Source organism: Protomyctophum parallelum, assembly GCF_964188405.1.
Source record: "Protomyctophum parallelum genome assembly, chromosome: 3".
Lineage (NCBI taxonomy): Eukaryota > Metazoa > Chordata > Actinopteri > Myctophiformes > Myctophidae > Protomyctophum > Protomyctophum parallelum.
Window position 1 is genome coordinate 32,676,238 of NC_139698.1, and position 24,553 is coordinate 32,700,790.

At 42.7% G+C, this 24,553-nt stretch overlaps 1 protein-coding gene across 3 annotated transcripts in view; it reads left to right on the forward strand.

The window, feature by feature from the left end:
• Positions 1-2,320: 2,320 nt before the first annotated feature.
• Positions 2,321-24,553, forward strand: part of cep192 (centrosomal protein 192) — a 43,534-nt gene continuing 21,301 nt past the window's right edge. For 2 of the 3 annotated variants that reach the window (XM_083761081.1, XM_083761083.1), the window contains exons 1-25: positions 2,321-2,534; positions 3,025-3,267; positions 3,665-3,757; positions 7,203-7,357; positions 7,600-7,661; positions 8,199-8,340; positions 8,829-8,941; positions 9,135-9,227; positions 9,308-9,466; positions 9,829-9,979; positions 11,792-12,009; positions 12,605-12,739; positions 12,952-13,095; positions 15,340-15,601; positions 16,571-16,714; positions 17,156-17,220; positions 17,325-17,546; positions 18,071-18,197; positions 18,373-18,458; positions 18,551-18,808; positions 19,033-19,906; positions 20,428-20,521; positions 21,891-22,071; positions 22,957-23,659; positions 23,786-23,959. In XM_083761081.1, the coding sequence (XP_083617207.1) occupies positions 3,098-3,267; positions 3,665-3,757; positions 7,203-7,357; positions 7,600-7,661; positions 8,199-8,340; positions 8,829-8,941; positions 9,135-9,227; positions 9,308-9,466; positions 9,829-9,979; positions 11,792-12,009; positions 12,605-12,739; positions 12,952-13,095; positions 15,340-15,601; positions 16,571-16,714; positions 17,156-17,220; positions 17,325-17,546; positions 18,071-18,197; positions 18,373-18,458; positions 18,551-18,808; positions 19,033-19,906; positions 20,428-20,521; positions 21,891-22,071; positions 22,957-23,659; positions 23,786-23,959 (4,825 nt within the window). In that variant the 5' untranslated portion in view covers positions 2,321-2,534; positions 3,025-3,097. The remainder of the gene's footprint in view (positions 2,535-3,024; positions 3,268-3,664; positions 3,758-7,202; positions 7,358-7,599; positions 7,662-8,198; positions 8,341-8,828; positions 8,942-9,134; positions 9,228-9,307; positions 9,467-9,828; positions 9,980-11,791; positions 12,010-12,604; positions 12,740-12,951; positions 13,096-15,339; positions 15,602-16,570; positions 16,715-17,155; positions 17,221-17,324; positions 17,547-18,070; positions 18,198-18,372; positions 18,459-18,550; positions 18,809-19,032; positions 19,907-20,427; positions 20,522-21,890; positions 22,072-22,956; positions 23,660-23,785; positions 23,960-24,553) is intronic. The other variant, XM_083761082.1, reaches the window with a different exon arrangement.

Here is a 24,553-nt window from a genome sequence, read left to right on the forward strand (position 1 = left end):
ACGCCTTATAGTATGGAATTCTTCTTTAATGTAATGTTACATTCTCAATAATCTGGTTAGATTAGAGAGGTCATGAAAGATTTTCTATATAATGGGAGATACAACACATCTCACCTATTATCAGTGCACAATGGACATTATAGTCCAGATGAGTCAGATATCATGTGGGCTTTATTATTAGTTCAATAACTATTAATAAAGCTCACATGATATCATCTGACTAAGCTTTTGTGAATGACCGACTAACCATGTGAAGCAGCTACTGTTGGGCAACGTCCATTAATAGCACCTGATTCAGAATCACACACTGATGTATTTGAAGATGGCTTTAAGCCAAAATTCCTTTGATGCTTTCTGCCTGGGTGGAAGACATGCACCACATAATACAGTTGTAGGCATGGAATCATTATGTAGGGTAGGGGTCATAATTTAAGTACTGACTGAACTCTGGGGAGGAAACTGGTTATTTTACATGGGCACGTATTTGTTCAAACAAGAAAAAACAATCATGCTATTTGTATTTCCACTTCCACTTTCCACAAATTGCTCAGATTTTACATCTAGTGCAAAAATATAAATGCATGACATAGTTCCTAATTTCCTTCAGTGGGCAGCTCAGCTGCCTGCTATTTAAGGAGGCCTACAGCTGCCCAGCAAAACACGTTACAGCCTACAAGAACTCTGTCTACTTGACTAGCATCCATCACACTTTTTACATGACTTGGTAATAACATATTTATCAAAGACTGGGCCCTATTTTCGTCAGTGCTAAACTCCTTATCCCTAAACATCTTTGCCTTTTTTACTATTTTGATTTTTTTTAATAGTTCAAATGCAAGCTCACAACATGTTGATGTAGATCGGCTAGTTGAACAATTTTAATGTTTTTCAAAATAGTTAAAAAGGCAATTTAGGGCCCCCCTGTATGTGTGTGTGTTTGATTTGATTGATTCAGATTTTACAGAGGCCAGTTTCGAATTGCAGCCATCCGTAGGTGCCCTTTGAGAGCGGTTTTGAAGGAGTCAAGTGATTCACATGTCTGTTGGTAGGGCGTTCCACATTTTGGTGGCATAGGAGCGAAAATAATTTAGTCCCTTGTTTGTTTGTGCCGAATCTGGGTTGTACATGGTTTGTTGCACTCCCTCTGGTGTTGTGGGTGTGGACTTCGTTTACATTAAGGAAGTATTTAGACAGGTACATGGGTATCTTGGTGGTGTATCGAATCTTGTGGACCAGACCCATTGCAAGATGCTGTACTCTGTCGTCGACCCTAAGCCATCCCAGCCTGTCAAAGTGGGCAGGGGTGAGGTGGGTTCGGGGGGTGAGGCCAAGTAGGAGCCTGACCAGTTTGTTTTGGGAGGTCTGGAGCCTTGTTTTAAGGGCCTTTGAGGTGCTGTGGTACCAAGAGGTGGATGCATAGTCAAAGAAACCTTGTACGAGGGCTCCTGTTAAGGTCTTCAAGGTGTTTTTGCTGACCAGTGAGGAGATCCTGTAAAGGAATCTTGTTCTTTGATTGACTTTTTTGATTACGTTGGTGGCCATTTTATCACCGGAAAGATTGGCCTCCAGGATGACCATGCCGCAGTATTTTCCAGCGTCCACCTCGTGTTTGATGTGGTTGCTCAAATAGAGGAGGCATGTGTCAGTGGAGTGGGATGTTCTGTGACTGTGAGTGGACGACCAATAAAGCACTAGACCTGTTTACAAGAGGGTCCACTTTGTTCAATTCATCATAACATTTAGAGACATACAAATATACACTTCATTATAGCGGGAAAAAAACAGGAAATCATCATAAAAGAGGTAAAAGGCAAAAGGGGAAATACAGTGAGTGAGGGGAAAACGGGGTGGGTGGGGGATTCAGATTTTACGGGGGCCTGCAGTTTCAAATTGCAGCCATCCGTAGAGGTGCCCTTTGAGAGCGGTTTTGAAGGAGTCAAGGGATTCGCATGTCTTAATGACCGTTGGTTGGGCGTTCCACATTGTGTGTGTGTGTGTGTGTGTGTGTGTGTAAAGCAGGTATATCTGATGGACTATATATTTATAACGATCTTGTTCATCCATTCGTGTCGTGTCGTGTGTGTCCCTAGGCTCCTTGGCTTCTTGATAATCAATGAAATGAATGTTTTCGATGTTTTCAAATCGGTCCAGGGCGGACCCTACCGGGCAAAGTGCAGCAGAGTGACAGTGACGATACCCCATAGTCATTCAGAACGCCCTTCCCTTCAGTGTGTTTGTCCAATCAAGACTGTATAAACCTACCACAAGTCCCGCCTACACGAAGTGACGCTCGCGCGGGCTTCCTGTGGGATATCTTGACTTTAACACTGCGTGAGATTCCTCAAACTAATGCATCGTTTGGTTTGTTTGTAATGAGCTTTTTATGGACAAGAATCATGTAGCAGCATCCGAATGAACGAGGAGTAACCCAACCTTCTCGTTTCCTTCAACTAATATTAGGCTAGCCGCTAAACTCTGGATCGAAGGTGACTGAACCGTAGTGACTGTGCCTCCATCTCAACTCTTAAGATTGAGTGAGTTGAACTCAACGCACGACTTTTACATTACATTTGTAGTGGATTGGAGGCAATGTTCTTGTCTTTGGTCATTACTGAAGGTTTGCAATCCGCCTTTTTTAAACGGAACCCATGTGTTTATCTCATTGTACTTTTAAGTAGAGGCTCAATGACTATGGCAAATCACGATTCAGGAATTGCTTTGTGAGTTTGGCAACATCAATTGTTTTTAGCTGTTAGCTTTCTGTTAGCCAATTTGCTAGACAGCAGGGTACATAACAATGTTCGTCATGGTTTCTCACATTCATGTATATTAAGGTTTTTTTTGTCAAGGTTGACACCATAATACTGTTAGGTGTGAGTTTCACAGTGACTAAATGACTGGTGCATTAGAAAGTAAGCGTTTACAGAATTTGTGATAACACTTAAGACAGTGGTTTTACATTATCTCTGTGCATCGTTGAAACGTATTTTGTTATGCTGTGCCATCCTACTCCTCATTCTGCAGTGCTCCTAATGATGTTCTCATGAAGTCAACTTGAGCCACTGCACAGCTGGCTTTCTCCCGTCCATTTCACACCATGGCAGACAGTTTTTGCAACTTGCAGGATGAGGGATTCCCCAGCTTCCTAGACAACTCTGTGTGCAGGATCGGCCGTGCCACACTGGGGAATGTGACATTGGGCTCTGGCCCAGGCCTTCCAGTAGCTGCCTCTACAGTGGCTAAAATTAGAGATGGGGCTGACAACAGGTGGGTCCATGTTCACTGGCTTGGAGGGATTTGGGTTGTAGTCACTACTACTCATGTTGTGTTTAGACTTTGTCACTTACTCAAACACCAGCCAACCTGACTAGTTGGAAGCTAACAATACAATTCATATTAACAAAAGTTGTGTCTTGCATACACAGTAGTAACTGGAAACATGAGAGCACTATTATAAAAAAAAAGTCTAGTGTACAACTCAAGCTTTATTTTGTCCACATGCTAACTAAGGAGAGAGGTGTAGTTGGCATTGATCAGCTGATTTTGAATTTCCCATGAATGAAGAGTGAAGGAAAAAAGGCCATGTAAGTGGTCAGTACTTGAAGGAGCCGTAGTTGCTGAACGGCTGTGTGTCTATTTAGAACTAACCCCTGTTTCTGTTCAGAGGGGCGGTCACTGAGAATTCATATCTGGAGGGAGGTCAGATGTCAGCCATTGGAGATCAGGCCAAGTTTGCACTCAGTTTCAAAGATGATTTGTGAGTATCTAAATTGTCTTTTGCCTGTTCTACATGCTTTACGCCAGGGGCCAGGGGTGGGCAACTTTGATGGGGAGAGCCACATTATTTCCGAACTCATTCCAGGGGGCCACATTGCATTTTATTGGATTCAAAAGTAAATTTTACTTTCAGTTTCAAATGCATTTTGTTAAAGTTATGTTAACTTTATGAACTTTAATACAAATACAGTGGACTTAAAAAAGGGTATGTGCATGCATAAATCGAGTGGCAAAGTGAGTCTAACGTTTAATGCAATCAGATAGGACTTTTCTATTTGGATGTATGGGCTGTCGAGGCCAGTAAGTAAGTAAGTACATTTTATTTATATAGCACCTTTCACAGAGAGGACTCACAAAGTGCTTTACATACAATAAAAATACAGAACAAGGTAAACAAGCAAAACAATGCAGAATAAAACATGTGCTGTACAATTCAGCTCAACAGGACAACAATATGATCATCATATGTACATCATAAAACAAAAGGTAGGTTAATTAAAATCAGGTTGAACCATCCACAAATGCTTGTTTAAAGAGAAACGTTTTGAGGCTATTTTTAAAAATGCCCACAGAGGAGGAAAATCTCAGTGCTAGTGGGAGAGCATTCCAAAGTTTGGCTGCTACGGCCTGAAATGATTTGTCACCTTTAGTTTTTAGTTTGGTGGAGGGTGGGTCTAATAGACCCTGATTTGCAGACCTAAGGGCCCTTCTGGGCACATAACGAGGTACCAGGTCAATCAAGTAGCCAGGGGCCTGATCATGCATCGCTCTGAAGGTGAGCACAAGTACCTTGAACTGAACCCTGAAGTTCACCGGAAGCCAATGCAAGGAGGCCAGGATTGGGGTGATGTGGCAGAATTTGCTGGACCTAGTGAGTAGTCTGGCTGCAGCATTTTGGATCATTTGAAGGCGGTCCATGGTGGTTTTATTTAAGCAGGTGAAAAGAGTTACAATAATCAAGCCTTGAGGAAACAAATGCATGGATAATTTGTTCCAGTTCCGTGTGTGACTATTGCTCTAAGCTTGGCGATGTTTCTGAGGTGAAAAAAGCATGTCCGGGTAACTGATTTAATATGAGTGTCAAAGTGCATGGATTGGTCAAAATTGACGCCAAGGTTCCTGATGTTTGGACGCACATTGTGTTTGAGGGGCCCGATGCAGGCCAAAACTTTAGGCACAATATTGTCAGGGGCCACAATAAGTACCTCAGTTTTGTCGTTATTTAGCTGGAGGTAATTATTTGCCATCCAGGCTTTAATGGCTGATATGCATTCAAGTAAAATATCAAAATTAAAATCAGCAGGACACTTAGTGTTAAAAGAATAGTAAAGCTGGATATCATCTGCATAAAAATGATAAGAAATGTTATTAAAAGTGCTAATAAGGTGACCTAAGGGTAGCATATAAAGTGCAAATAAGGTTGGTCCCAGGACCGAACCTTGGGGGACCCCACAGGAGAGGGGAACATAGTCTGAGATATGGGGACCTACTGCCACTGAAAATGTCCTATCTGAAACATATGAAGTGAACCAGTCAAGGGCCTTCCCAGTAACCCCTACCCGATCCCTGAGCCTATTTATTAGTGTGGGGTGATCAATCGTGTCGAAAGCGGCACTAAGGTCCAACAAGACCAAAATTGAGCATCTCCTGGCATCTGATGCCATCATTATATCATTTGTTACTCTTAAAAGTGCGGTTTCAGTGGAGTGCATTTGTCTAAAATATTGTGCTCATTTAAAACGGTTAAAAGTTGTTCAGCAACAATTTTTTCTAAAATGTTTGAAATAAAAGGGAGCTTTGAAATGGGCCAAAACTAATAGGTAGTGCAGGATCCAAACCAGACTTTTTTAAAAGTGGCTGAACTGTGGCTGTTTTAAAATAAGAGGGGACGTGGCCAGAGACAAGTGAGAGGTTAATGATGGAGAGCAGGGATGGACCTATGGAGCTAAAAACATCTTTCAACATGGAGGTAGGTATAACATCTAGGGGACTGGAGGAGGTTTTCATGCTGCTTACCAGTTGAGTTAAATGATGGAGGGAGATAGGTGCAAATTCATCTAGAGTTGACGGATGGTGGATGTTGTAGACCGGAAGGCAGGTGGGAGTTGAGGGAATAATGCCAGCCCTTTTATGGTGGCAACCTTGTTTACAAAGAACAAGAGGAAATTATTGCAATCATTTTCAGAAAAAACATGATGATTGGGCGTTGGAGGACAGACAATATTATTTATGGTGTCAAAAAGGACTTTTGGATTTCGTTTGCTGGATGAAATTAATTTAGTAAAATAAGTAGCTCGGGCATTTTTAACCATAGAATTAAAATCAATTAAAAGTGATTTAAGAAGTAAACGGTGGGCCTCAAGGTTTGTGGACTTCCACTGGCGTTCAGCCCTTCTACACTGCCGTCTAAGACGGTGAGTAGCTTCATTCAGCCATGGGGTTTTATTTAAAGTGCGGACAGTGCAGGATTTGTAGGGAGCAACTTCATCTAAAATATCTGTACAGTGCGAGTTAAAAGAATGAACTAAAACATTAATATCATCATTGGCATTTGGGGGCAGTTGAATTGTGGAGTTGGTAAAAGCAGCAGAAAAGTTTTCAGCAGATTGACCATTCACTATACGGGATCGCTTAGTGCGCGTTCCGGCAACACAGTCAGGACTAAAAGCTATGTTAAAAACTAGGGATTTGTGGTCTGTCATTGCATGGTCATTAATAACAATGTTATCTATGTCTACGCCAAAGCTAAAAACAAGATCAAGAGTATTTCCCCTGTTATGCGTAGGACCCGTAACATGTTGGACAAGGTTAAAAGACTCTGTGATGCTAAGAAAGTTCATTGCGGAGAGGTCAGTGCATTTGTTAATGTGGTAGTTAAAATCGCCTAGTAATACAAATCTCTCAAATGTAATAATGGATGTCAAAAGGTCACTAAAATCAGATAAAAATGAGTTGCTAAAACCAGGGGGGGCGATACATTAAAATACAATAAAAAGGATTTAAACGCCCAATTTTTGTAATTAAAAGTTCAAATGATCTATAGTTATCGCAGCTCACTGTCCGAGAGTTAAAACAGTCTTTACATATTACAGCCAAACCAAAAAAAGTAGTTTTTTGCCACTCGGTACTGGCGTTCCTGCATAACATCTGGGTATGATGATGCCACACGCATACCCTCAATTCTATACAAATGTAATATTTGTCATTAAACTAAATACTTATATAGACTGAACTTCACTGAAGTAATTAAAGTCGGTCATGTTTGGAATTGGAACAGCTGAAATCAATACTATATCAGTATTCCGAAGGTGGGGGCCGCATCTGGCCCATGCCTACAGTCTTTGCAGCTTCATCCATTTATTTTCACTATAATTTCCATTTCTTCCCCCTGATCATGCTGCTCTTCTAAACCATCTGTTCTGCAGGGAGGATGCAAATGAATTCTTAGCAGCCCATCGTATCTCAAACATGTTGGTGAACGTTGACCTGGATGAGAGTGAGTCCAGAGTCAAAGGGCCCTCTATGCTGGGCCCTCTTCCCACACAGACAGGCCTGCTCTCTGGGAGGCCCACAGAACATGGTAAGAAATGGTCCTGTAGAGCTCAGCAGGTAGACCAAGGCAATAACTCTGCTAGAGTTCTCCTGGAGCTCTCCCTACCTGATCTCACTTATGCTGTTGGCTGCTGTGGATAAAAGTAATAATAGAGTACTTTTTGAGCAAGATGTCTGACTGATCTGCATTAGCCATCCCTGTTATATGTCATAGAGAGCTAAAAAAAAAATTGTAGACGTGAATAAAACTGTTAGTATTTTCTCTGCTAGATATCTCAACTGGGCTGCTGACATTCGCCAAGTTTGGATATAAGGATGTAACAGAAAATAAGGTACCACATGATTTTCTAAATGTTTTCATACAGGTTCATTAGGTATTTAATTACAATAAAAGGCTAGTTGACGACATACAGTACTATAAATGGATACATACATTTTTTCGAGGTGTATTTGTGTTACTGTGGCATCCTAAAACATTACCAAACGAGACAAATGACATACTGGGTCATACAACACAAAGTCCTTCTAAGGCAAGCAGAGGACATGGTTTACGATGCAAACCATGTCCTCTGCTTTGCCTTTTACCGATCCTTAGGAGCAGTAGCTCCCATAAAGGCCAAGTGTCTTGTTAACTGATAATACAGTTCAATGTAAGAGTCTCAGAAGTCTGAATTAACCATCAATGGTTTTTTGTCTGTCTGATTCATGTTGAATCCTTCAGTCAACCATTTCGCCCAATGGTTGTTAAACCTTAAAAGTTAAAACCTTTCAAGAAGCAAAAGTGAGATGTTGTCCCATATACCAATGTTGAGGAAAATGTTCCCAGTATGTTTCATTCATGCTTTCTCTCCCTGGTGCAATCTATGCAGGCCAGGACTGTGCCTGCCACAGCTGAGGATGACAGTCCAGAGAGTGACGGTGCAGACAGCAACCATTTAAGTGGCAGTGTTTCAAGCTTCCTGGCCAATGAGAAACTCATGTCTTTTGATAGCATAAACAGTGACCTCACAGGTACCCCACCCAACTTAACATTTTGAGGGGTGCTAGCCCCTCCTATGCCCAGCTTTGTGTGTTTGTGTGAATCATAGCAATGATTTGATTGGTTTGATTGCTCAGCCAATCAATTGCTTGATTGCTCAGCCAATCAAACCATCGCTATGGGGTGCTCAAAGTACCTATTGAGGACCGAAAAGTGAACACGCAAATTGTGATTGGCTGGAATGATGATAAGAGCTCCTCTCACTTTTATTTTTTTCATTTTATTTGAAGGAGTGACAAATTTCACTACTCAAAATGTGTTTAATGGCTCTGCACAGCTACTAAATTACATGGCTTTGAATTCTTAAATCATACTTGACTGTAGAATGGACTCAATGGACACTAGTAGTACTTCAAGTATTTTGAGAAGACGTAGATGTGGAGAACATGATTGAGAGTGCTAGGTTAAAGAACGTGGCTTCATATACAGATATTAACCCACTTGTGTGTTTGGTCCACAGATGATGACATTGACGTGAACAATCTGCATGACGAGCTGGACCTGTACTCTAATAAGCTACTCCCTCCTGCCATGCAGAGAGGGAGAGTGGAAGGACAGGAGATTCCTGCTGCAGTAAGCCTATCTCTACTTTCCTCTCCCACCTCTTCCTTCTCTATATCCCTTTCCTCAATTCTGCTCATCATGTTCACTTTTTTGCACTTTGCCGACAAATTAATGTACATTATTTACTCAGTGTTTACTCACTTTATTCAGTTTTTCTCTGAATGAGAAAATATGTAGATTTTCTGTCTTCATTGGTTTGTAGGGACTACCGGCATTCTCTGTTGCTGCTGCCTCAAACCTACGCTTTGCAGAACCAGAGAAGAACAGATACCAGTTCCTCGATGAGTATGATCAGGTGATCAGACATACATGGTCATTCGCTAATTCTTCACTGTAACTTTCACGGCTATATAATTCTGTGTGTTGTCACTCCAGGAGGACTTCCAGATGCCTGATGTGCGGCTGGCCGCAACGGGCATGGATTCATGTCCTGCCAGTGATGAGGAGGACACCGAAGATGAACTGGAGGTGGCCAGGAGGAACAGCCAGGCTCCCAGGACTAGATTGCTGCTGCCAAGCACCTCCAGACAGCTGGTGAGAGTTTAGAAATGCATGGTGTATATGGTATATACTATATGGTGGTGTAGTAGGGCCGAATGGTATAGGAGAAAATGATTATTGCACATGCGGAACACATCAGTCATGTTTACAAGAAATGGCAGTGCTGGGCAATACCAGATATTGATGAGTGCGAGGCATTTCAAATTGAGCAGCAACATGAAAGATTTCCCTTGGTGTACATTAACTATTGAATGATGTATCGTTGTTTCTACATCTGCACAGAATCAGAATACCTTATGTTGGAGTTTTGCTGTGGTTTTATCACATAATGTGTATTGTGTAATGTGTATAAGTAAATTGGTGGTATTGACATACAGTTTCATTGTTTGGAGCAGGTTGGGGAGAGTAACCGTCCCAGTTTTAGACCGGGTTTGGAGGGAGGCAGTTCTGATGACGAGCCTTCCAGTGGCCGCGGAAGCCGATCTCAGACTGGGATTGAACACAGACGGTCTGCCGAAGGCCAGGTGGTCATCCCCCCTGTCACAGGTAAACGGCATTCAGAGTTAACCTCCAGCCTCCATATTATCTCAGAATAGGTTACGTCTGAAGTCTTCTATTGGTTTCCGGCAGGCTTACTCAGAAACCAATAAACATTTTCTGGAAAGTTTTAGAAACATGGAACTGGCTGACTTCCCATAAAGAGAAGGGGGGGGGGGGGGGAACACCTGTGTGAATTGATGGGGTGCTCTTATCGTCATGCATCACATTCCATGCTCAACCAATCAAACATCACAAATGTAATTCCGGTCAATCACAATTTGCGCCCTCGCTTTTGTCTTCAATGTTTGTGTTTACACCGACCCTCAAAGCTGTACATAGCTAGCATCCCTCAAAAAACAATCGTCTGCTATGTTCTCAGGAAATGCCTTTAACTCTTTTGATAGTGGATACAATATTGTGAAAAGGGTGACACGTTTTCAGTACTTATTTATTATTGGTGTAACAATCGCCCTCTTCACAGCAAGGCAAATTATTAACTAAGGAATAAATCAGCGGGATCGTGGGGTTTACTTTGAACACTTTATAGGAAGTTGTAATCGCAGGCAAACAGTACACTTCACAATTACGTCTCTCCCTGTCTCTTTCCCTACTAAATGATATAAACAAACAAGAAAACAAACTCAAAACAACAATCACTAATTACATTCAAACCCCCTCCCGCCCCAAACCAGTCCCAAAGTCAGCGGAACGCAACCGCGTTTAGAATTAAACAAAGACCGCGTCCGTCCTCCTCTTCTAATGAGGCGCGCGCATGTGAAAGTCTGCAGTAGTTTAATCCAGCGCAATGAACAAAACGCTTAGTATTGACAATCCTCCAGGAACACTTTGGAAAGATCTCACCGATCGCAGCAGCTCCGTTAGCCTCCAACCGCCGGCAGATATAATCCTGTTTCCAACGCTGACCCCCCGACGGCAACTCCAAGTGCGATGCTTTACCCGAGGGGCACGACTGTCCTTCAATTGTCACGGCTGCAGATCACTGCATTTAAACTTAAAGAACGGTTTTAACGCGACCTGGCGCCTGGAGCTCCTCTTCTCCTCCGTGTAGGCCTACACACTGTTTGTTTGGGAGATCCCTCCCATGTGTCACTTCCTCCCATTAGTAAACTTGGGTGGTGGCATCAATCAGTCATTGACACCTATCAATCACCCTAGTACCAGACCCGTTACCTTTCACATAGAAATAGGAAAGAATAAGACTCTCACAACCCACATGTTACATATCACACGTATACAAATAACATGCACAGAAAATAAAGTAGAACGACATTAATAATGTGCTTTTGTCACATTGGGAAGAACAATAATTTATTATTGGGAAGAACAATAATAGGGCTTATCTTACTAACGGACATCTCAACATGTAGCCGGGCAAGGAATCAACCAAGGGACTTTGTTTCCCAGGTGGCCTCAACCCATTTAGCTATGGCCGCCCCACCAGATAACAGGCTTGATTCCCCTACATACAGGTAATATTACATGCAAAGGCAGACATTACGACCATTAATGTCTTTTGGGATATTTAAGTTATTTGAGATTAAGCAGACATTAAATAAGGCCAATTCTGAAGATGGCACTTAGAAGAGCATTTATCGTCAACATCAAGTAAACGGGGAGCCTTCGTTCAGCATCTTTATTAGAAATGCTGTACGTCGTGTACATTGGGACTCTTGGATTAAAAAGAAAAAAAGTAATCCTGTGATCTCATGGATGAACAACAGCATCACAAGGCAACATGTGATTTCTAACCCTTAGCACCTGTTTGTGTTTTTTGTCATTGTACATCTGTAACATCAGGAGACGGAGGAGGCGGGGATGGGAGCAGTGGGAGTGAGGACAGCGGGAACGATGGAGGGGTGTCAACCCTCCCTTACACTCCAGCTGCCACTCAGTCCACCTATGATGTCCTGCGGGCGCTAGGGATTGTGGGTAGTAGTGGCGTTGGAGAAGACGAGGCTAGCGATCCGAACACCCTGGCAGGACTTGGAAGAAATGGCTTCTCCAGACACACTGAGGTAGCGAGAGATGCTCTTATCGACACTAGTGCTAAATATCCTAGACTTGCCTTGAATCCCTGCATGAATCCCTGATTCATGCAGGAAATTAGTATACGATTCTCTGTATAATGAACGGTACAGTACACCTTCCGCGGTTCAATACACAATTATTATTCTCAGCAATTAAAGTTTGTATTGTTACTTTACATGCATTTTATACTATACTACTGAAATGGCACTGTTTCTATATCCCGTGAGTAAATCCAATAGTGTCGTTCGCCGGAAATTGAAGTGATTTTTTTTTGTCTACTTTTTTGGCGAGTGCGATATTAGATTAATATATGATATCAATAGCCTACTGTTTTCTTTCTTGACTCCAGGGACATCTCAGTGATGGCATATGTGTGGAGGTTCTAGCAAGGAAACTATTTGCATGTGCTGATTTTTGTGGGGCTCTTTGGGTATTTTAGGGGGCTTTAGCAGCTAGTATATGAGAATGACCTGATTGCCAAAATGTCTGGCTGCTAAAGTATTTTTCTAATGTGTGTGTGTGTGTGTGTGTGTGTCTGTGTGTGTGTGTGTGTGTGTGTGTGTGTGTGTGTGTGTGTTTCAGATGGGAGACCGCGTGGGTCCCGTAGGAACAGGAGAGATCAGTTCCCCCCTGGGGGCCTTAGGGGGATCTTATAGAATGTCTCAAGTCAACTGGAGCATGACCTTGGACAGACAGGAGGTCCTGGTGGGTGCTGCTGTAAGACAGGGCTATAACTCTACCCTAACCCTGTCTTGTCAAGAGTAGAATCAAATGTTGGCCACCCTTTTCACCAATGCACCACGAGAATGCAGTGGGCATGTGTGCAGAGTTTGTCATCATTGACGTTCTTTGACTAGATCATATTGTGTAGACAATAACTTATGACATTTTGCCAAATGCAAATTACCACTGGTCCTAATTCTTCCCAGGATGCCATGGGCGGTACACAAGGTGGACCTGCTACAGAGGCAGCGTTGGATTGGAGTGTTGCGGGACACTGGAGATCTCAGGACACGGCCAATGCAACAGTTGGCCCCCTGCAGGCCACACAGAGTAGCTTCCACCTCTCCAAGGTACAATACGAAAGGACATGAAGCACATGGCAATGGAATTGTTTACAGTCCCGTCCATACATGTCCAATCATGAAAATGTTAATGTTATATTAGTGTAGAATGTAGATGGTGTAAGCTGCAATTACAGATTTCTGGCCACTAGAGGGCAGCAAATGGTAACTTCATCCTTTGTATGTGTATGAACTATGAACTGTCTTGGTTATGTGAGCGATTGGCTCACATAACTGTAATGCATCATAATAGTTGAGGGAGGAAGTGTTGGTTTGTCTGGACTGAGGACACACTTACCTTTATACACTAGTTATGTTCACTCCTGCTATCATGAGGATGTTGCAGTGAGTCACCAACATCCAAATATGGAGTTTATACTCTAACCTCTTCAGTAACCATGGCGATCTAATGTGAACAATTCGGGAAAAGCCTTTTTAACATGATGACCCACATTATGCAAGTTTTAGAATAACTACACTCCTCTGCTTACTACGGCTACCCGTTAATAAAAACGAGTGCTTCCAAACACACACAAAAATAATCAATGGAGTCAATGGAGGGTATTGCAACTCTAGATTCATCCCATTATAACAAATCTAGAGTTGCAAATTGCAGCTAGCTTTGAACCTGCCCATTATTCACATTGAAATTCTGAGTAGAAGGGGTGGGACATTATGTAACTTGCTTGCAATGACTATTACCATGCCAATTATAATTACTTGCGCAAGCAGAGCGCGCAAGTAATGTTTTCGCCCGGTCTCCTTCGTCGTGACAGCTGTTCCGCCATTCGATGTTTATGCAGAAAAACATCAAATCTGTGCCTGTGTTGCTGGACCAAATGACCACAAATTACCATATCTCTTAGGTCATCATTTAGAGCTAGTCATACGTATACTATATACATAATCAGTACATAATCAGTAAAAATAAAATAGCAAATTGTGCCTGATCTGCTGGGACCAGAGTACGTGGTGTGTATGTGTATGACTAGCTCTTAATGATGACGTAAGAAATATGGTCATTTGTGGTCATTTGCCCCAGCAAACCAGGCACAGATTTGCTGTTTTCTTGCATAAACATCAAATGGCGGAACAGCTGTCACGGTTTTTGGCGCAAAGTAACCACAGTATACCGCTAATCAATTTACAACTACACACTTTATACAGTATAGAGTATAGAGTATATATGTATACATATACAGTATATGCCTATATACTATATATATACTATATATATTACTTACGTCATCATTTAGAGCTAGTCATACATATACACACCACGTACTCTGGTCCCAGCAGATCAGGCACAATTTGCTATTTTATTTTTACTGATTATGTATATAGTATACGTATGACGTAAGAAATAGGGTCATTTGTGGTCATTTGGTCCCAGCAAACCAGGCACAGATTTGCTGTTTTCTTGCATAAACATCAAATGGCGGAACAGTTGTCACAGTTTTTGGCACAAAGTAACCACAGTATACCGCTAATCAACTTACAACTACACACTTTATACAGTATAGAGTATAGAGTATATATGTATACGTATATAGTATATGCCTATATACTATATATATACTATATATATTTCTTACGTCATCATTTAGAGCTAGTCATACGTATACTATATACATAATCAGTAAAAATAAAATAGCAAATTGTGCCTGATCTGCTGGGACCAGAGTACGTGGTGTGTATGTGTATGACTAGCTCTTAATGATGACGTAAGAAATATGGTCATTTGTGGTCATTTGCCCCAGCAAACCAGGCACAGATTTGCTGTTTTCTTGCATAAACATCAAATCAGATCAGGCACAATTTGCTATTTTATTTTTACTGATTATGTATATAGTATACGTATGAAGTAAGAAATATGGTCATTTGTCTCTGAAAAACTAAAAAGGGATCCAGAATATATCTACAACGATAAAACAGTATTTCTTATATAGATAGAAACTTGAACCATACTTAATAATACTAGGTGTTTATATGCATAAAGTAGGTAGGTAGCAAATGGTTACATCTAAACATTAATCATTTCAAACGTTCTTTCACAGAGATACTGAGATTTGACCGTTTACAGCGGTCGAAAGGACTTGCGCGCTCTGCTTGCGCACTAGTTGGCCATTTATGGCCTACTAGTGTGCAACAAGCAAGTATGCACTCGACAGAGTGCAGTTCTAGTTATTATTTATTATTATTTGGATAATTTTAATTCAATGCTTAAACTTTGTGCTACCTACTGTCCCTAAGGTGCAGCCTCCTGACTATTATGATGATGATGATGATGATAGTGAAGCTGAAGGCACCAGGCTTTCCCTAGGGTTAAGGGGGGGACCTTGTGGTGATGCCAGAGCGGCTGCGCCGTCAGGCAACACCAGTGAGGACGAGAACAACCTCCTATCCACCTCCCTGGAGCCCAAATATTTCTCACAGAGCTTCCACCAGGAACCGGAGGATTCCGATGATGGCTGGAACCACTGTCCAGAAAACCTGGAACAGGAGTTTCAGCAAGGTCAGAGAGCAATGTTTCTGGTGTAGTTTTAAAAGTAGTTGTAGGTACCGGTAGTATTAGAATTTTTTCTCCTTGGAAGTCCTTGCTCTATATCAGTGTTTGTTTTTCGTCAGGCATGACGATAACGTAAATGACAACGTCAACGGCCCTTTTTTCAGGACGAATATCTGACGTTAACGAAATAAACAAAAAGGATTCAGGACGAGACTGACGCTGACGAGCGTCAGCTCTCTTGTTTGATTAAAATATGACAAAGACGTGAGTTTCTAACTATAATTTAGCTGGGGATCCCCCGGAACTCTCTCAAGGACCCCTGGGTGACCCCGGACCACACTGTGGGAACCACTGGCCTGCTGTTCATTCAGTCATCACAAAATACAGTCATAAAATATATAATTTAAGATAAGATTGTAATTCGGAATTTCGGGCGGTTAAAAAATAAAATCATATTTTATTTTTGACAAACTGGACTAAAACCCTTTGGCAGTCCGCTGCCCCCCCCAGGTTGGCAGAGGAAGTGTAGCGCCCAGGATTACATTAGATAATTGGCACTGGGTGAAAAGAAAACTGGGTTACAAAATCGTGGGATAAAAAATAATAAAAAAAAACCCTTTGGCGATTTCGTAGACTAAAACTAGACTAAAAGGGATGGAAATGACTAAAATGTGACTAAAACTAATGAAGCATTTCGTCCAAATGACTAAGACTGACTAAAACATGCCTGCCAAAAACAGCACTGCTCTATAGTAGAGTGTTGCTCTACTATACTACATAAAGGTAAGCACGACCAAACTGGTTGCCTAGAAGCAACTTTACTAAAACACTATTTATAGGTAGGTTTTCAGAAGCAACTTCACTAAAACACTATTTATGGGTAGGTTTTCAGGTCTACATTTTGGTTAAGTCCTGATATAGGAATGTTGTTTACATGAGTGTGAAGTCACTGCATTGCGCATCTCTTCTCTCTAGGTGCCACTCAAAGTGTGGTGTACCAAAATGAAGAGGGGAAGTGGGTGACGGACTTGGCCTACTACTCTTCCTTTCAGAAGGAATTTGATGGCAATGTACCAGAGGATGCTGGCCACTTACAGAGCGAGGACTTTGTTCCTGGATGTAAGCACCAGTTTTTGATTGTGGAGCCTCTGGATGCTTTTTTCTATCCTCAGTTCTTTTTAGGGGTGCTAGCCCCTCCTACTGTATATTCAGCTATTGGTGTAAAATGGATTTTCGTCCTACACAAACATTAAATTCCCATTGACAATGAATGGAGAATATATGTCATATGTGTCTGAGCAAATCGACATGTTACATCATGATGATGTACGATGATAAGAGTGCCCCTCACTTCACACGGGTGTGATTTTTGACGGGCACTAGCCCCTCCTATATACAGCTTTTCGCCCCGTCACATCTCACTTTTGCCATTGGCAATGAAAGGAGAAAGTACTTTATGTGTCTGAACAAATTGGATGATGTACGAAGACAAGAGAGCCCCTCACTTCTAACTACTAAAGGTATAAACATTTACTGACACTAATTGCATCTCATATACAGGTAATGCCCTTGAGAAGATCATTGAAGACCAAGAGAAGTTTGAGAAAGAGAACCAGTTCATGCAGGTTCGTTAGCCGCGTTTACTGGAACTCTTGCATGCTTACTGCAAACTCCAGTACATAGCTTTTAATTGTCTTGTGTTAATATTGCAATTGTCCCTTTCCTTCAGGAGGAGCAGATAGAAGCAGCCAGTGATAGTCAGACTATAGCGGACACCTCCTGGAAGCTGCCCACCAACAGCCACGTCCTGATGAGGGCCTCCCAGGTGTCGTCTGAGTTCGATAGGGGGAACCAGAGCTATTTGCGTCTCTCCTTAGGGGAGTTCTTCGGTCAACGTTCTGAGGCCATGGGCTGTCTGGGGAATGGCAGTGATGAAGACGGGGTCAAAAGGGTCAGTTGAACTCTCTTCTCCTGGTTGATGCTGGAATAACAATTTGCTCTTTCTCAGTCTCTCCTCTTCCACAGCACAAGTTGGCTGTCCATGATTGTGTGAAATGAGTGACGCCTTTTATCATGCTGACCATGTATGATGATGATGGCCTGAAAGTTTGTATAGAATAAATAGTTCCGTACAACAATTGCTCCAGAGTAGGCTGGTGTGTACTGTGTAGTACTCTTATCTATCTGGTGATGGGTGTGCATACATCTGCACACCAGAATGTTGCTCCCATCGTGGATATTTTTATTGGTATTTGGTAACGTTTGTAAGCAAGCACATGAAATGCACAATATATTATTGTGCTTTGGATTTTATAAGAGGGCACGTCTGTATGAATAATTGAGTCATCAGGAATTTGTTGCCGTGTGTGTTTTCTCTGGTCCTATTTTGAGCTATTATCTTGAGCTAGTGGGTCATAAATAGTTGTGAAGAGGACAACTATGATCAGTAAAACATTTCTTTATTTCTCTCTCCAGCCCTCCTTTGGGTACATAATCACATCTCCGGAGAAAAGGGAACCATTTCCTCTGATCCGTCCTTCAGAGTTGTCTTCCAGAGACACCACCTTTGAACTGAGTGAAGCAGACAAAACTCTGAAACATGGTGTGTTCACATTTGTTTACTAGTTGTAGAAGTAATGATACATCACATGATTTTACAGTTGTGTTATTCCTCAGATTACTTTACAGGTGTGTTGTAGTTATGAAAGTAATACTTCAGATTTGTATGTTCATCTTGCATTTTGACCGTATACTAATTACATTTCCCTTCCTAACAGAGGACCTGGATAAGACAATTGAAGCACCAGGTGATCGAATGTCACCTAAAGGTGATACTGATCCCAAACCTTGCGACAAAACGAAGGTACGAAGTCCTTGTTGACTCCCAGTAATGGACAATAAATACTGTTGTGTTAAAATCAGGATCTGATCTACCATGCTTATTTCAACTTGTAGGACCGCTCGGAACCCAGTGTGGTGCCAGATGACTCTGGGGCCTCGGGTTTGGCTAATGAGAGCTATGTCTCCCCCAACGAAACCAACAGCAACCTGTTGCTGAGTATCAGCACCATCGCCTCAGCCATTGCCGACGCCTCCATTAGCGCAGACCCGTCTCATCTGGCCGCCATGATCCTGGAGCTGTCCAAGAGGAGCAGAGCCAACAACCAGCCCAGGCCTGCTGGAGCTGCAGACCAAGCCGCCACACTTCAAAATGTGAGTTCTCTTAACAAAATCAGTGCTTTGGTGACTGTAATATTTGATGTAATGTTAGATTTTCTTTAATTGCAATACATTTTTTAGTTAAGCTAGACTAAGATGAATTAATTGGTTATGGATCTATAATCTGTATCAGAGCTGTCCTTACATCTTGAACCTTAAAACGGATCCTATGATGGAAATCTGAACGGTCACGTTTTGCCTATACTCTGTCTATCCAGGCTTGCTCTCAACTGGACCGGAGTGCCCTGCTGGACACACTACAGAGAAGCATGTGTGCTGGCGAGCTCAGTGCCTTTGACATAGAGAAGTACCTGAGAATGTCTGATGTGTCTAGCAGTAGTAACAGTGGTGATGCCTCAGTCGCACACACCACGTTTGATCTAAGTAGCTGGGCTGACAACCTCAACAAGTCTCACAGGAGGTCTCAGGGTGGATCTCTTCTTGAGGAGAATGCCCAGCAAGCGGAAGATCATCTGAAACAAGGGCCCTCGAATAGGAAAGGTGAGGAGAGAGATGGTAAAGGAGAGACAAAAGACGCCAACTGCACTACAACACACCAGTCGGGATCTGGTCCAAATGCATTGTCTTCAGGTAGTAAAAGTGAAAGGAGAAGCTCTATTCCTCGGCCTAAGGCGAGCTGCATACCGACACTACGGTCCGGCACGGCTAGAAGGTCTGTGGGCTCGGGGCAGCCCTCCATTGTTAAGCCTTCTGCAGCTGCTGCAAAAGCTGACGAAAGGACTCCGAGCACCTCAAACAGGAACTCGATAGAAAACCGAGGCAAATTAGTATGCAACAACACTCGGTCTTCCTTACAAACTGTGGAGCATACTAAGGACAACCATGTAATTTCTCCTGGTGAACCGGGAACCTCTCCTAACATGAGGAAAGGGCAGTTGGGCCTGCAAAAAACTACCTCTCCCCCTACCCAGAGGGTGAGGGTCACAGGCCAGCAGCAGAAAGACAATCCTAGCTTTACTCCAGAGAAGAAACATTCACTCAGGAGTGCTGTAGGTGTTTTGTCATCACAAATCTCTGTGGAGAAACATGTGGACTTCTCTTGCCAAACACCCCAAGCACATAATCAATTTGGTGAGTTGGTTGCTGCATTGCATAACCTTTGCATGTCATTTCTGGCTTTGGTATACTGTTAGGTGAAATGTGAAAGCCTATGTCATTGTCAACATCTGATCCGCTGTTAAAACCACTAGCATGTGGTAGGTTCAAAGTAAACTTACATTTATTCTGAACCGCTACTGTATGGAATGGTACAGCGGGGGACTGATGAAATAATCTTATAAGATTATCCTGTAGTTGCGAACGCAGTGATAGTGTAGTGTGTGTGTGATGCTACCAGATTTCCAAATCGTTAAGATTAAAAAAATAATGTATACATATATCCGGTAGTGAGTCCAGCTAACCTATTTAGACCTGGAACACCTATACGTTGTTATAACTTCATGTCGGGCGCTGCTGTCGGACAGAAAACGTATCTCCACATTAATCTCAAAATCTGTCATCTCCTTCTGGCTACAGGCTTTAGTTCCGACATACTTGTCTCACTTGCCTTTGTTCACTAGAAGTGTTTAAGAGTTCTTCCGTGCCCTCTGCAGTTGGTGTGGAAGAGACCCATCGTAACTTCAGACCGTCCACCTCTCCTCTGACCCACTCCTCTCCTAGTCAGACATCCTTCCCCAGTGCTGATGGGTACTGCATTTACATAATCTTACATGAAAACAATCTGTTCATGTTCAACTACAAATATATCAAATTAAGGATTTGATCAAGATGTATGCTACAAATTTGTATTGGTTGCAAACTGAGTTGATGAAATATCAATTGTGTCCTTGTTCTTTTAAACAGACATTTGCAGACTTAAATCCTACTGTTGTGAATGTAAGGAGATGCTGATGTGTGGCAAAAATACCTTATGTATTTCTCTCACAAATAGTAAATATAAAAAAAGTGTTCCTTTAATGCCATTTCTCGTTCTGGTTTTGAGCTAATGTGCAGTGCAGCTGACTAGACCTGCCTCAGGATGCCATCATGACTACTCACATGGATTAAAGTTCTCAGTCTTAACGACTGATTTCACGGCAGCCCAGTATGTCTTCTATAGTCTAATTCAGATGGTCTCATGGTCGCATCTTACGTATTTAGCCTACATAGCTGTGGTTTAAACCCGCAGAGTGACTGATGTTAGTCTGCCTCAAACATTACTCTTTTACCTGCTTTTTACTAACATTACAAAGATGCCCAGAACACCAGGATGAACCTGTGTAGTTTATGGCTGCTCCAACAGTAGTGTCAACATATAAAAAATAAATAAAATTGAATGTCAAAATATCCACAGTGGTGGCTGAGACCAGAGCCATAGAGTAATGGTTAAGACGAAGCAGTGAAAGGTCCTGAAAGATACATAACGTCAGTCTTACCCAGTAGCCAATCTTTCTGTTTTATGAACACAAGGCTGCTGTACTTAGTATGAGGTATAAAGTACAGCAGCCTTGTGTTCATAAAACCGAAAGATTGGGTAAGACCGACATTATGTATCTTTCAGGACCTTTCACTGCTTCGTCTCAACCCTCTATGGCTCTGGTCTCAGCCACCGCGGTGGATATTTTGACATTCTGTTTTGTTTTTGGAATTTTGCCACTACTGTTTGAGCAGCCATAAACTACACGGGTTCATCCCGATGTTCTGGGCATCTTTGTAATAGTGTTAAAAAGCAGGTATAGTAAAAGAGTAATGTTTGAGGCAGACTACCATCAGTTACTCTACCATTCACTGTAGTAGAAGACTATGACGGCTCTGCCTACAGGAAATACGTAAGCTGCGACCATGAGACCCATTTCTGAATTTGTCTATAGGAGCATCTCTTGTGCTGACAATAGACGATCTACAATTCTCAACACGCCGCAGAGCGACGTGTTGTGAAGCTTGTAGATTGGCTATTTTCATCACAGATTCGGACCGACAAAAATCCTAATCTGTTTTCAGGCGTGATATTTTCTTTATCTTTATTCCATGTACTCATGATGTGTGGCATTCCCTTCCTGTGGTGTTCTCTTACCAGGACGGTGTCATCGCCCCCTTCCAGTGCAGGTCTGACAGACGGACAGCAGGGCTGTGAGCTCTCCCCACAGTCTACCTCCGAGCTCTCCCCACAGTCCACCTGCTCTAGTCCCGGCCTCAGCAGGCTCACATACATCTCAATGAATGACAGCACTGTTATACCCTCACCGGAGAGGAGAAAGGTAAAATAATATGGGTTATAACATACCAGGCAGCTGCCTTAAATTGTCATTAAATATGACTAATCAATATTCTATGTCTCCTTATGACCTGCTCACCTACAGCCATCAGGCATTAGGTATTGCCATTGGCTGTCAGCCATCAAAGGAATGCTTCCTTTGAAAACACTGCCTGCTTTGAGTTCAGGTTGCACTGCGTCAAGCAAAGAAAAATAGTAACTGAGCAGATTCTATTCTCAACGGTTGCATTCTCAGTGTTTCACCCACACATTTGATTGAAATAGACAAAGTTGGTATTCATTGTTTTCTGACGTATAACCTCAAGTAAAAATGTCAGATCCATTTGAAGTTTATTTATGGGATGTTTTAGCTATGAGAGGGTATAAACTGGGCATAAAGGAGGTGGAGCTGGATTCAAACTGGAGTCCTAGTGACTCACATGGAGCATGTGGTTAGTGCACTACCAGGCACCCTAATATACAGTATAATCTGACATGATCACTATTAATAGCCTATGAACTGATGGCTGATGGTTCATAAGCTATTCATTTATACAACTTATACTCTATATTAAAGACATCACACCTGTGTGAAGTGAGGGATGTTGTATACATGTACCCACTGGCACTGACTATGCTCTCTGTGGCTGCCTCTAGTTGTTGCAGCTGTTTATACTGGTGTTCATGTTGATGTAGGTATTCCGTTGTCTGCAGCCAAACTTTAGATGACTGGAAAGGCCATCTGGGTCATGTCTCCTTTAGCATTAATGGTGTTTAGCATTAAAAGCTGCAGTCTTTTGTCTAAACTGCATCACCACTGTGTCACAATTTTACATCGTAAATTAATTCAAGCCTTTGATGATCGCCTCCATTTCCTTATTTTCTGCAGAATAACTACACCATGGAATTGAGCACCACTATTATCAGGGCTAGTCCAACACCTCCAGTGGATCCAGAAGCACAATCCAACCTGGATATCCCCAGTCCGTCCAAAAGCCTCGACCAGCTACAACCTCACCAGTCTAAAAGTCTTGACCCACTACCACCACACACGTGTAAAAGCCCAGAACCGCTGCGCAGCGGCTCGGCTCTCAGCTGCAGTCGTAGCCAGAGTGAATGTAACTGTCATTGTAGTGGGACTGGAACCAGCAACCTCCAACAAGCGTGCGTTCACCACAAGCACCTCACTGAGCCTGGTGTTCGACAGCTGACTAAAGTCGATTCGGGCTACTCCAGCAATCTCAACATCCAGCAGCCTGGCAGCACCGTAGCCCCTCAGAGTTCCCAGCAGTGGGGGGCTGCCGGCTCAATCTCAACCCAGGCGAGTGAAGTGTACCCTGGAGGTGGCTTTGGCATGCCTCCCTCCTACTCCTCAGAGGACCTGCGTTATGTGCCCATTCCTAGCTTTAAGCCCCAGGGTGCCAACATGGTCGACCTGCCCCACCATGGAGCCGTGCAGTCTCTCCTCACAGGCCGCTCTCTGTTCGGGTCCCAGCTGGCACAACAGTATTTGGGCTCTGAAGCTCTGTTACATCCTGGGGCTTACCAAGTGGGAGCAGCGGGGAACGGTCTCTATAGCGTGCCCACTTCAGGTATGTCCACGTTCCGTTTCCATTTTTGTCATGAGTAATGGCAAATTGTTCTACCAGAAATGGGACATGAAGGTGAAACTGGGTAATTGGAATATAATAAATGTTGTTGCTTGTGATCTACTAAAGGCATGCGTTCCGGCGAACCTTCTCTGGGGCATCTGCACACCACCTCTGGGCCTGGTGGGTACCACCAGCTCCATAGACCTCATCAGAACCACCTGGACCTAGGCATGATGGGGAAACCTTACAGTCAGCATGGTGTCGGACCATGGATGACTGGAGGTCTTGAAGAACTTAAAGGTAGAAATAGACAGTCTTGGTAATTATACAGCAAAGTCGGAATGAAAACACAATTTTGTGAACGTCTCAATCTGAAGTAGGAAAAAGGTTTTACTTTTTACTTTTTTAAATTTTCTCACGCAAACCTCTTATTGTCTCCACCAGCCGAAGGCATGGGGAGAGTATGTTTTGCACTCCGTCCGTCCGTGTGTCCGTGTGTCCGTCCGTCCGTCCGTGACCAGCTAATCTCAGCCACCGTTAACCCGGTCGATGCCAAATTTTGCACACACACTCCCTGGATGCCAACCATGAACCTCTGCCCCAAACTTTCCAGAACGGCCTGTTATAGCGCCACCAGGAGGCCGCTTTGTGCAAAACAGGTTTTTGCACAGCACACCTACAGATTTTGTCCAAACATCACGCAAATTGGTACAGTCTCTCTAGAGCCAAGATTGGCTTCCAAAGTTCACAGGAGTGCTCAGTTTCAAACAAAATGCTGCAAATCATGAACACATCGTGTGATTTCCGTGAAATTGTGCACCCACATTCCCACTAGGCCGAGGACAAAATGCCACATGAACAATTTCAACTCAGCCTCAAGGTGGCGCTATAACT